The 13847-nt window shown below is 34.4% G+C and overlaps 1 protein-coding gene across 2 annotated transcripts; it reads right to left on the bottom strand.

Moving 5' to 3' along the window:
* Positions 1-1671: 1671 nt before the first annotated feature.
* LOC142622736 (putative membrane-associated kinase regulator 2) lies at positions 1672-3798 on the bottom strand. Of its 2 annotated transcripts, none has more exons than XM_075796263.1 (2): positions 2204-3797; positions 1672-2083 (listed from the first exon to the last, which is right to left on the bottom strand). In XM_075796263.1, exons 1-2 carry the CDS (start codon positions 3531-3533, stop codon positions 1977-1979), a joined length of 1437 nt encoding a protein of 478 aa, XP_075652378.1. In that variant the 5' UTR covers positions 3534-3797; the 3' UTR covers positions 1672-1976. The 2 variants fall into 2 exon arrangements, with proteins under 2 accessions (XP_075652378.1, XP_075652379.1); XM_075796264.1 differs by having other exon boundaries at positions 2002-2100; positions 2204-3798.
* Positions 3799-13847: the final 10049 nt, after the last annotated feature.

Raw genomic sequence — 13847 nt, 5'->3', positions numbered from 1 at the left:
AGCAAAACAGATTGTTTCGCGAGTATCTCGCGAGAAGGCCTTACCCGCGAGACACTCGCAAAAACCAATTGTCTGCATCTGTCATGACTCTTCACATTCTAGTAATGTGCAAAGCACATGCATCACTTCACAGGATGCTTAGTCGCGAGCTACCCACGAAAACTCTTTTGTCTTCAAATGCTTGAGTCTTCACACACTCTCTCTCTATCACACAACTCTTACAATAAAATCTTATATAAAATACAAGGTACAAAAGATTGAATGAAAATACAATCAAATTTGGTATAGAATTAAAGCCAAAATAAAATAGTTGTAAATCACAACTTTACAGAGGCGATGTCATTTATACAAATTTAAGTGTGAGCTTTCTAATTAGCACAAGAAATAAAAAATAAAAATTACCAAATGATATCACATTTGTATAAATAACAACATTTTATTGGTTGAAATATCATGAAGAACCGTATCAACAATCCTCCTTGCTAATAATTTCTCCTTAACCATATTATATTCTGCCCGTCGAATTTATTAAAATTAAAAATAAAAATATAAACCATCTCTTAACACCTTACCATCCTTAATTTCAAAATGAATTATGTTTTATTTAATGAAAATAAGAGGCTTTAATTTCGAAATGAATTACGTTGACATAAAGTTATTCAAACTAGGAAAGTTGATTTAACAAATTATTGAGGGGGTGTTGTGCTGTAAAAAATATAAATAAATAAAAGAAGAGAGAGAAATCTGCTACGTTCAGCTCGAAGGTTAAGAAAAAGAGAATGGGCTGGGCTTTGAGCGCTGGGACTGCTGAAAATGAAATGGGACAAAGTTATGAAAAACAAATGGGAATCCCATAACTGCCCAAAACGACAAAAACATTTTACACACTGTAAACAGACACTACATCAAAAAAATATTATTAAAAATCGACAGTCAAAAAAGAGAGAAGAATAATAATATATTAAAATAAGGATTTAATTTCAGTAATTGTATGGCATGCCAAAGGATTTAACAAAGTAGGCAGCGCTTTTGTGGGTCCTAAGCAATGCCACAACGAGACAGATTGAATCTCCGACGTTATTTCATTACACAGAAATTGGGTACATCGACATCAATGACTTCGTGATTCCCAATGAATATGAGAGAGAGAGAAAAGAGATTGTGTGTATTCAAGTAGTAAGAGAAAGTGAGTTATTTTTGCCGTGAGATAGACAGGGAAATTGATAGAGATTCCGCTCCACTCTGATCTGACCACTCTTTTACTCTGCTCTCTCTCTCTTCCTTTAACAAAAAAGATTTTTCTTTTTTACTGTTTAGGTCCCTACTTTTACCACTTCTCTGACCACTAAAGGCACCATTTATTATGTGATTTATCCCTTAGACCCGCATACCCATGATTAATACATCAACCTCAACAACAACAACAAAAAAATAAATCATCCACTCCATCATGCATTAATGGATTAAGCATTAACCCACATTATTATATTCATAATCCTAATGATAAAAATTCTGAACCCTATTCACATTTTAGGTGATTAGTGGTGTCTACAGGGCATGGTCAAGTAATGGATTAACTATTAAGCATTTAACCCACAAATATTATATTCTTAATAACAATAAACAAAAACCCATTTCACAGTGATGTGATTACTAGTGTTCCCACGGAAATGGTCCAACTTGTTCTACTGATTACAAAGTTTTATATATATAAATAAATACAAAGATTTCATTCTACTTTCACTTTCAAGGAAAGATGAGCTTTACTCATATACTCACCGGTCATCTTCACTAAACATGAGAGTGTGACAACTCTTTTTTACCTGCCCCTATTTTTTTTTTTTTTCCATCTTAAAACATTTACAAAATACAAAGCGAACACATCACTGATATAAGTGATATTATATAATTTTATAACACTAATTTCCTAGTCCTTCCTAATGATTTCAAAGATCAAAATCATCATAACCCTTGATTCAAATACGACCATCTTTCCCTTCCTTCGAAGACTTTCTTGCCAATTCTGATGATTTCTCATACAATGGGTCGCTCACAGATCGTGACAGCAGAGAAGACTCCGAATCTATTAAACAAAAAAGACTAAAAAATTTTAATTTTTTAAAAAAAATTTAAATAAAAAAATTAGACTCCGAATATTGTAAAATAATTTAAAAATTTTCATGAGGGGATTTGATAAAATTACCTCTAGAGGCATTGAAAGAACGCTTGCAATGCAGAATGGCACTTTGGATTCCATCTTGCTGCTGCAACAGCGAGTCATCTCTTCTCTTTGAAGCCGCCGCAGTTCCAATAGGCGCCGCCGCCACAGCCGAAGAAGCCGACCGGCTCTTCCCCAAATGCTTACACACAACTCTTAGCCCAGTTGGAATATTCCCCAGCTTCTGATGAGCCTTCACATTGTTGTTATTATTGTTAGCTGAACTCTCAGAACCCTCCGGCTCAGCCGCTTGGCTCTTCTCAGCTGCCGGAGCCGCCGTTTTCTGCAAAATCGGCTTAGGTCCGGCAGCGGCGCCACCTAGGCTTAACTGCCCAGAAAATCTCAGCTTCTCACCGTACCTTCGAGAAACCCGAACGTAAAGAGGCTTAACCTTCTTTAAGTACTTTTGCATTACCTCTTTTGAAAACTTCTTCTCCTCAGAAACTGTAGAAGAAGAAGAAGAAGAGCCCAACTCTTCCGTGTTCTGTTTCTGTGTTTTGTTAACAGAAGCGCTTTTCGAACTGTCTCTAGTAAACAAAGACATTATTGGAACTTCCTCCACCTTAAATTTCACAGTAAAAGACTTATTCTTAGTACTCTGCTTTGGCTCTTGCTTTTGGTGTTGTTGTTGTTGTTGTTGTTGTTGTTGCTGTTGCTGTTGCTGTTGCTGTTGCTGTTGCTCGGGTTCTTTTTTGTCTTGTTTGGGTGAAGTTGGGTTTGGTTTAGACTTTTTGAGACCCAACATGAAGACACGGAACTTGGTAGCTGATTTCAAAAGCTTGACAGGGAATTGAGGTTTCGAATTGGGTTCGGATTCGGAGGGGTTGAAGACAAGCGTAGATGGCTCAATGGGCACGAGTCTACCCTTGAAGAAAAGATCATCAGAAGGAGAAAGGGACAAGTTTGGGTCCGCGCGGTCAACATTGCTGGACCCAGAACCAGACCCAGATGAGAGCGTGAATTTAAACTCTCTCTCATCCCCACCACCATCGTCAAACTCGTCGTCTTCTTCTTCATCATCTTCATCTTCATCTTCTTCTTCTTCAAGCACTTCTAATTCGCTCTCGTTCTCGTTCTCGTTCTCGTTCTCTTTGCCTTGGTTTTCCTCCTCTTCTTCGTCAGGAACAGTGAACTCCAAGTCGAAGAAGGGTCCGTCATCGTCGTTGTCTTCGTTCTCGTCGTCAGTTTGAGAAACGGCGGTGACGATTGTCGTGGTTCCGGCGGTGCGTGCGTTGACACCGGAGTCTCCAACGCCGGTAACGTTAACACCACCACCACTGCCTCGCCAGTACTTGAGTAAGCTGAAAGCTTCCATTGTTGGGAGAGCCAGTATACAGAAATGGGAAATGGAATATTATCAGAGGCTGCTTTTTGAAAAGGGATTGAGAGAGAGGAACAGTGAAAGTGAAGGTGAGAAAAAGGAGGTGGGTTTGCAGTACTGGTAGTACTGAAATTAGGGTGACATTGTAAACAGAGGGTAAGCTTTTTAGCACGGAGAGAGAGAGAGAGAGAGAGAAGAGTAGGGTATAGGGGGTTTGGTTATTGCTTTTATTTTTGTCGATTTTAGAGAAGTGGTTGCAGCGCGGTCATGTGAGACCGGTCGTGGCGTCAGATATAGAGGCAGAGATAGTCAGAGTAATAAGAGAGGGAAGAATACACAGTGTATTTCAGTATATTCACTCTTTACTCTACGCCATATTGCTTATTTACCGTTTTACTTTCTTTTTTTTCTCATTTTATTTGTTAAATTTTTTTTTCTAATATGTGTGAGAATTTACTTTTAAAGTAACAGTGCAATACAATTAAGTAAATCACAAATAAATGAAATATAATAGAATGGAATGGAATGAAATTAAGATTTAGATCGATTCAATTCGATTAGCTTAACCAAGAGAGAGGAGACCATGAGCCGAATAAGTGAAAATAATGGTAGTATGATCTGATTCATAGATTTGTATGATTTAATTTTCAATTATATTAACTAACACTATAAGCCTTGAGCAAATTAAGTCAACACAAATATCATGTCACACCAGTAAAAAATACAAACATCAACCAATCAAAAATCAAAATTAACCATGCATGTAGATTAATTCACAATCAAAGATGTTAGAACATGTGAATGATGTTAGGAACATATGTCAATATAGAATTGGTTAATTATTTGACAAAACGTACTTTACTTGTATTTGAGTAGATCTAGAATGTGTTCAATACTTCAAGAAATAAGATTTCAAGTTCAAGTGTTAAAGTCAACGAGTTTGTCCAAGAATCAAGTGAAGAAGTATTGATTCATTAAAACTCAACAGCTCTCGACAGATAGCTATTTATCGAGGCTCGACAATTGCTCGACAAATACTATTTATCAAGAATTACGAAATTCAGATTTCTAGATCTGATTTTCGAACCATGCTGACATGTATGTGTAGGTTTTCTTTTCTCACAACCCTAGATATATATAAGGCTTATTTTAAAAGTTATCACATAAGATAATACAAGGAGAATACATGCAAAAAGTGATCGATGGCTTATTCTCTCTAAAAGAAGTTACTGCATTTTTGCACCTTAGGGTTTTGTAACCAAGTGCTTTTTAATCTTTATTATTGATGAAGTGAAGAATTTTGCAGCCAACATTCTTCTTCCTCAAATTGGTGAGTTAGTCACATACTGAGATTCGTACAAAAGAGTTAGTCACGTATTGGGATTTGTGCATTAAAAGGGTGGCATTCATATATTAAAAAGTTCTAAAGTTCTAAAGTGATAGAAAGTTTCTACTTTAAGTTCATCTACGGGGATTGTAGAGTCTAGGGACAAAGGTTTTGTACTAAATCTAAAATTATTTTTACTATAGTGAATTGCTTTTTGGGAAAGTTTCTCCCTAGGTTTTTTACTGTGAAACTAGTTTGTTTCATTAGTTTTCCTGAGTCATCATATATTATCTTATTTAATTTTTCATTGTGCATAATATTGATGTTTGTTTGTTTTAACAAGTTTTATACATAATAAATCTAATTAACAACTTAGGTTTAAAACTCATTAATTCTATTAACTGGGGTCTAAATTTTTCAACAAATGGTATCAAAACGGGTACGGTTTGATTGGATTAATTTCTTAAGTGTGATCCTTGACCCCTGTTGTCATGGATCGTGGACAATCTCTTTTGATTCCTCCTTTCTTTGATGACACTAATTATGTGTACTAGAAAGTTCGTATGAAAGTTTTTTTGCGGGCTCTAGGTGAACAAGTATGAAAAGCTGTTGAAGTTGGCTGGATTAAGCCAAAGGAAGCGTTAGTGGCTTGGGATGAAGCAACAATCATAGTGGCAAATTTCAACAGTAGGGCCTTGAATGCTTTGTGAGGTGACCAATGAAGAATTTAAGAAAAATTCATCCACAGAAGTTGCCAAGGAAGCATAGACCATTCTTAAGACCATCTTTGAAAGTACCAAGGCAGTAAAAACTGTGAAACTTCAAAAACTCACTAGTAGTTTTGAAGAAATAAGGATGGAGAAGGATGAGACATATGATGAGTTTTATACTAAGCTCAAGGATATTATGAAATCTGCCTTCAACCTTGGAGAATCTATAGCAGAATCCAAAATTATTAGGAAAATCCATAAGTCCTTACCTGAAAGATTTCATGCCAAGATCACTGTCATTGAAGAAGTAAATGACATTGATCACATTCCTTTGACTGAGCTTGTAGGAAACCTTCAAACCTATGAGATGGGATTAGGTTTAATGGGAAAAGGTGAAAAAAGTAGAAACTTGGCTCTTGAGGGTATAGAGGAAGAAGAATATTGGTTGCAAAATTCTTCACTTCATCAACAATGAAGATCAAGAAGCACTTGGTTACAAAACCCTAAGGCGTAAAGACGCAGTAGCTTCTTTCAGAGAGAATAAGGGCATCGATCACTTTTTGCATGTGTTCTTCTTGTATTCTCTTATATGACAGCCTTTAAAATAGGTTTTATATATGTTTAGGGTTATGAAAAAAGAAACCCTACACATACATGTCAGCATGGGTCGAAAATCAGATTTGGAAATCTGAATTTCATAATTCTCGATAGATAGTATCTGTCAAGCAGCTGTCGAGCCTCAATAGATAGCAATCTGTCGAGAGTTGTTGAGCTTTAATGAATCAGTACCTCTTCACTTGATTCTTGGACAAACATGCATGGTTTTAACACTTGAACTTGAAACATTATTTCTTGAAGTATTAAACACTCTAGATCTACCAAAATACAAGTAAAGTGCGTTTTGTCAAAGGATTAACGAATTCTATATTGACATATGTTCCTAACATCATTCACATATGTCCTAACAATCTCCCTCTTTGGCAATCCGTGACAAAACCACAACAAACAAATGAACATATGAGAGAAGTTATAAATCACTCAACTCATACTCACTTGTTGAATACAATAAAATCTATCCTAACACAAAATTTGAAAAAGTTTGCAAGAAGAGAGTTCATGGCAAGAAAGACTTTGACAACCTATATTTCTGAAACACTTTAAACAAAATTCATTAAAGCATCTTAGTATGAAACAAAAATAAAAGATTACATACAATAAATAAGAAACATGTATATAAAGATAGAAAAGAAACAACATCATATATATATCAAAGGTAAGCACAATATATGTAAACAAGGTCACAAAACCGGTGCACAAGAACAATGAGGTAAACACTCCCCCTAACAAGATGAAACACAACTCTCCCTTACAAAGGTGTGTATTTCTTGATCTTCATTGTTGATGAAGTGAAAAATTTTGCAGCCAACATTCTTTTTTCTCAAGTTGGTAAATGAGTCACGAACTGAGATTTGTGCAAAGGAGTTAGTTACGTACTGAGATTCGTGCATCAAAAGGGTGGTGTTCATATATTGAAGAGTTTAGAAGTTCTAAAGCAGTTGAAGGCTTCTGCTATGAGTTCATCTATGAGGATTGTAGAGTTTAGGGAGAAAAGTTTTGTACTAAATCTGAAACTTCTCTTTATTATAGTGAATTACTTTTCGAGAAGGTCTCCCCCCAGGTTTTTTACTGTGAAACTAGTTTGTTCATTGGTTTTCCTAAGTTATCATATCTTGTCTTATTTAATTAATTTTCCTATAGTAAGGATGTGGATTAGGTGAATATACGTGTTCCATCTCTCATTACCCCATTCTTTTAAGGTAAATACGGGTGGAAGGCAGGCTGTTTGACAATATTCTGGTGTGTCATTCATCCATAAATGCAATACTGCTGGTATGTGAAAAAAGTTAATGTGAAGGAGATGGTTACTTCCTTAAGAAGCCTTCCTCTTCCTGACCTTAGGTTTAACTATTCCCTGACCTAGACGGTCGCCTACTGATATTTAGGGGATTTTGATGGGTGTTGAATATGTTACCAAGGATGGCATGCTCCTCGGATATTTCCTGAGGAATGGATGGTCCTCAGGCAGTTATTATCGAAATTGGGAGTGGCGACTCATACTTGTTCTTTTTGTCTTGATCTTTAGGAATGTGGTTCAGGGTATGTTCTTTCTAGGCCCACTTTGTTTGGTTTAGGCCTTATCTCTTATTCTTACCTTAGTGAGCCCTTTTGGACATGGGACCATTTGTTTTCAAGTTGGGTTTTCCCTCCCACAAAACTAATCTATCTTATTTGAATATTTAAAAAATAATGAATTGAAAGGAATGAAAAATAATTGACTTTGTTTGAGGTTTTAGAAGGAAAATAAATAAATCATTTTATAGCAATATTACTCTTAATACCTTATTTATAGAATGCACCTAGTTATTGTTATTGTTGTTATTAGTAATATTATTATTAAAGGGGCAAAAGTTCTATCACATTTCATATTATATTCTAGGTTTTTAATTTTGTTAAGTAATTAAAGTCGTAAAGTTATGAAACTGTTTCAATTTCAATCCCATATTCATCCCCATTTTTTATTTATGCATATTATTCTAGGAAATAGTGGAGTAGAGAAAAAGGGGAAAGTGTTTATAAGAATTTTGTGCTTCACCCGACTAATCAATTGTAATTTTTTGGCAATCTGTTTCTCACTTTACTCTAAGCCAAATTTTTTCTCTCTACCATTATTATTCAGTAGTTGCCAAATCGATTTATAAATAAAATTAAGTAAAACACAAAGTTTAATAAATGGCTTTGTAGGGGCCGAAACAAACAATCCAACCCAATCTAGATAAGAATGGGCTAGAATGGAGGCCCGATAAAACTAATTTGTAGAGGTGGATTGTCAAGGTCAACCCTTCAAGCCTTGGTAGCTTTGGTTTGGTAATTTAAAGTAAGAAAAATTGGCCAAGACAACAATTTTAGTAGAGAATAATAACAAGGAGATAGAGATTCCTATTCAAGTCCTTCCCTTGGCTGGTCGAGGAGCAACAACTGTTAGGATATATACTTCTCGATTTCACAGTTCTTAATTTCTTTCTCTCAATTTTTCTCTTTCTTCCCTCTTAGTTTTTCTGATCCCCCTTCCAAGAGGATCTTCCTTCCTATTTATAGTTGCTTGGATTACATCCCAGTCTTACACTTGGATGATTGTTGATCCCTCCTTAGATACTTGTCCTATTGCTGCTTTGCTGGTGGTGGTAGAGTAAACTGTAGGCTGTGGGGGCATTGTTCAAGGGTCATTATGTCATTAATGTGGCGGGCTGAGTTAGTATAGTGCATTAAATGGGTATGTGATGGATGCTTTATCTGGAAGCTTCCTCATTCCCTTGCTTGCATGCCACTACTTCCTTCCTTAGCTTTCAACCTTATGTCCTCGGTTTCACTGACTGGACTATCCTGATTGTGCTAGGCCTGATCTGAAGAATAGTCGAACTCAGTTGCTTCTTGGGTTGAATCCATTTGACAATCCTATTTCTTCAGGCTCCCCCTCCCACAGGCTTCATGCTTTTATACCATGTTATAGCCATGAATAACAAAGACAAATGACTTAGAATTAAACAACATCATAAATTTGAGACTTTAATTATCAAAATTAAAAACTTGGGATCCAACCTGAAATATAATATAAACTTTGGGCATGTTATTGTTGCTGTTGTTGTTATTAGAATAAGAGATACCTAGATGTGAGAGAGCATATATTTGAAATGGATAAAGCAAGACAATTTTAAGAGAGGTGAATCACATGAAATTTGTAAAGGGAAATGTTAATCAATGCCTTTGGGGCAATGGTGTAGGAACAATTTTTAGAAATATTTTTATTGAAAAAATGATAAAATAATAATTGTTGTTAACAATTTTTTATATTTTTTTATGAAAGTAGTATTAAAACTTTTCTATTATGGTTTATTAATAATTGCCTTAAGGACATTTATTAACATGACCCGTTTGTAAAACATAAAAGGGCATGAAAAATAAGGGAATGAAGAATGAATATACCTAAAAAGGTTTATTTTATATATATAATTTTTTTTATCATTCCATTCATTTCTACCTCTTATCCTTCCTAAACAAGTTGTAACTGAACAAGCGCTTCTCTTGTTTTTTATTAAAAATTTTTTAGAAGGGAACAGATTGATAGAGAATGGTGTAAGTGCACAATTGCACCTGGACCCAAAGACAACTACGGGCTCAGACCCAATGAGCCTTAAACAATGAGATTTGTAGAGTGTGAGTTTCGAACCTAGGTTAGAAGTACTGAGAATTTGATAATAGACTAGAAGTTTCAAATACTTATAGACAATAAACGATAATTGCAAATAGATCTCCTCGGACGTGAGCCGATGACTATTTTTGTATTAATTCTCTTTCTTCTTTCAAGGTTACAGTTCTTAATTCTCTTTTTTTAGTTCCTTTCCCCTTTCTCTTTGGCCTTCACCCCCTTTAAATACTTCCTTCCTTGATGCCTTTTGGCCAGTGACTAGAAGTCTCAGCCCTACTGTTCAGGAGTCACTTCCCCATTAATGCGGCCAGGAAGGTAGATGCAGAGTCTTTAATGCGGAGGTGGCAGCCTTTGCTCTTGATATTTTCCTTAACACTGGTGCATCGAGAAGGTTCAGGGTTTCCCCCTTTAACCATTGGTCTTTCCAGAGTTGTGCTTTGACCTTCATAATGAAGCTTTGAGCTCTCTTGGGCCTGTCCGAGGAGAAGCTTATCCTTGGCTATATCCTCAGACCCTCGGCGTATAGGCCAATTTGTAGAATTTAATTCTGGAGCAGGTCGGCCCTCCATGCTACAGTCCAAAGGCCCATGTGCCCACCTTGGCCCTTTTACTCCCCACAAATGGAATGAGCATTCTCTTCCAACCATTCCATTTCCTTTACTGAACTTCAGAAAGAATATATGAAATATCTCTTAGAGATCAATTTTATTCCATTTGTTTCCCACATTCTGATGGGGAAATAAGTTGGGCAATATACCTTGAAAAAGGCAAGACTTCAAACAATTTTACATTTTCTTATAGGATAAAAATCAGCTAAACTAAATAAATAAAGAACCTCCATCTTATTTTATGCTGTAGAGGTTTTTTTTTTTATAAAAAAAAGAAAAAAAATAAAAACAACTTTATTTTTCTCTAAATACTATTTATTTTTTTAATAAATAAACTAAGAAAATGAAAATAAGCTCAATAAAACAATAGTTGAGTCTTAAGAAAAATATACATAAGTAGTTATTGTAAGCTCAAACAAACACTCTGTACTAAAAAAAAAAAAAAAAAACACTTTGTACGGTAGATTTTGGATTTTCTCATTCTGACCAATTGTTTGAGCCAGTGAAACTCTATTAGCTCAATGATAACAAGCTCACGCAACCGAGCTTGTTTATATATATATACTAGTCAATAATTCATTCAATGCATTAGAATATTTAATTTAATAATTATTTCAAAACTTTAATTTATTTTTTGTTTAAATATGAAAATTTAAAATTAAGATAATTATTAATAAATATTTATTATGATTATATTTATATATAGGGTTTGGCTTAAGTCTAATACTTTATAGCTGAAGGTCTCATTTTGTTATAAATATACAATGGTAAGTGGTAATAAATTTTAATTTTCACATTTTATTTAGTTAGTGGGTGATGTAACAATTTTTCATTAAAACAAAAATAGATTTCAGTTAAAAAAGTACTGAAAATAAGACGAACCTATATACAAAATTATATAAGTATGAAATACATATTCAAATTTTATATACGAATTTGAACATTCTCTGTACGTTTATATTCCAATTTTATAAAAATATAAAATATATATTAGCAGTTGATTGACCTTACCAAAAAAAAAAAGCTAGTTGATTGATAATTTGATATTAATTGTATCTTTTGATGTTTTAATTTTTGTTGTCATGTTTGATTTTTTTTGCTTCTCAAAAAAAAGCTTTAGATTTCACTATAGTTCTATGGTTATAAGCTGTAACTGGACCAAGGAGATCACATCATCACAGGGAGTCTAGGAAATTTCCTGGAAGGGGGGCTAAAAGTAAAAAATAAAAAAGTTGGACTAAACCGTGCATTAAAGATTTTAAAGAGCACAAAAAGCATCCAAGCTCTTGATTTTCAAAAAAAAAAAAAAAAAAAAAAAAGAGACAAAGAAAGCATGCAAGCTCTTAAATTTTGAAGCCGAGGTTTGGGTGTATTCTGTGTCTGTATACTGTAGACTACAGTAGAGGCCTCTGGGTTCACTCTAATTACCTTCACTGAAGAAAAGGACTAGTTACTATCAGATAATAAAAAAAAGAAAAGAAAAAAAGGGGGACCCAAGCCCATTTTGGACGTGTCTCACTTTAGTTGTAAAGCTTTGACCTCTTATCAGTATTCAACTCGATTTTGGTGAACTCTCAGCCGTTAGATCTTAAGCTGTTTTCACCCCCATGAACAAAAGAAAAGTTTTATACATGAGGGATAAGGACTGATAATAATAACTTTGAAGTTAGAGCAACTTTCCTCGTTGGAGTTAATATGATAATTGATTGCAACCGTCTGATATGTGGACCTTCCTTGTGATGAGTGATATTATTATATCTTTGCTAAGTACTTTAAAAAGGGTCCCCTAGCTAGGAAACTGACAAACTAACTCCAAAATCTTTAATGGGCCTAACCATCTGTGCGTACCTCTTAGTCCATGTGTTCTTTGGCCTTATTAATAAATATGAACGTAGCTCTTAGATTGAAAGGAATTGATTCTCAAAAAAAAAAAAAAAAAAAAAATGGAAGGTTTTAAGTGGAGATTGTAATTTTATACCAACAATCCGGGGGGGTTGGCTAGGGGCTGCGGCATTATCTGTGATCAAGATTCTGTTGTCTGGATTAGTGGATTTTATTGAAAAATGAGTATAACTATTAGTTTTTTAGTTGCATAATGGATTTTTCATGCATCAAAATCTTCATTTAATGGTTATAGAGATAGAATTAAATGCAAAGCTATTATTGATTTGATAGCTAATCCTAATTAATCTAACATTGATGTTTTATCTATCTACTATAGATGACTGCAAATATTTGGTTTTCCAACTTCCCCCTAAGTTTACATTCGTCGTGGATTTCATAAAACTAATAGATGTGCTGATGGGTTAGCTAGAATGAATGCCAATCAATCTAGTGATTTTATGTTGTAATATGTTGTTTTTTTAGTAATGTCTATTAATGCATTTCCTATTCTACACCCAAAAAAAAAAAAAAAATTGTATACCAACATACTCAATGTCAAAATATTTTGAAGTTGTCAATTATGAATAATAGACAAAAAGTGATAGAATCCATGTAAAAAATAATAAGCAAAAAATGTCAACTATTTAAAATTGATCACTTTAACATAATGCAAAATTAGGTGTGTCCCTAAATTTATTGACGGTATACCCTTTACTTCTTACTCAATAGTCAACACTATTCACTAGTCACATTTGGGATTCATTTTTCTGGCGTGGGTACACTGTCTCTTGTGCATGCACAAACCCAAAATTAGTAAAGCACAAAGCGTTGAAGGGTCCTCCTCGATCCGAACTGAACTTGGTGAGTTGAACAGATCTGGCCATCCTTATATATATATAAAGCCATGAAAATCTTGTCATGTCTGGAACTTGAAGGCTTAATAATGGGGATGGAATCTCAAATTTGGATTTTATAGGTCGTGTATAGTTTTCCTACCACAAGAAATATGCTAACCTAGCCTTTACTCCATAGCCCTACTTGGAGAAAGATGTTGTACCGAGAAAATACACTAAAATATGTAAAAAGATGTGAATATTAATTATATAAAATATGTATTTCATTCTGTTGTGAAACGAAAAAGATACTAAGAAAAATCATTATAAATATGTAGATAAAGCTTCATTGCGCCGAGATGTACAAAAGTTGAGAGGGATTTACGCCAACTTTTCCAAAGGGCAGTAATCTTTCAAGTTTCAAAAGTTAGTCAAAGGCCCTACAGTTGGAGAGGGTGCCTGAACTTCAGCTCAAGTGGCAATTGCTGTCGTCTAGGATTGCAACTATAAAGTTTACGTTAAAGTTCCTTCTTTGTTTTGTAATAGAAAATTTGTGCTTAATTTTATGTTAAACTAATATTGTTAATGCTGTTGTTGGTGTTGTTTTTAGTTCAGAGGACTAATTGCAATACTATTTGGAATATTCCTGTTGGTTCCTCTCCAATAATTCATATTTTGTTTT

The sequence above is a fragment of the Castanea sativa genome, chromosome 1 (assembly GCF_040712315.1).
Source record: "Castanea sativa cultivar Marrone di Chiusa Pesio chromosome 1, ASM4071231v1".
Classification (NCBI taxonomy): Eukaryota; Viridiplantae; Streptophyta; class Magnoliopsida; order Fagales; family Fagaceae; genus Castanea; species Castanea sativa.
Note: the sequence above shows the minus strand (reverse complement) of the source record. Positions and strands in the feature narration are given on the sequence as shown.

Bases quoted from the DNA above. Each gene is read 5' to 3' on its own strand.
- LOC142622736 (XM_075796263.1), bottom strand. From the start codon at position 3,533: ATGGAAGCTTTCAGCTTACTCAAGTACTGGCGAGGCAGTGGTGGTGGT. The intron at 2,084-2,203 runs GTAATTTTATCA...TTTGTTTAATAG, and splicing joins TTCTTTCAATGCCTCTAGAG to ATTCGGAGTCTTCTCTGCTG.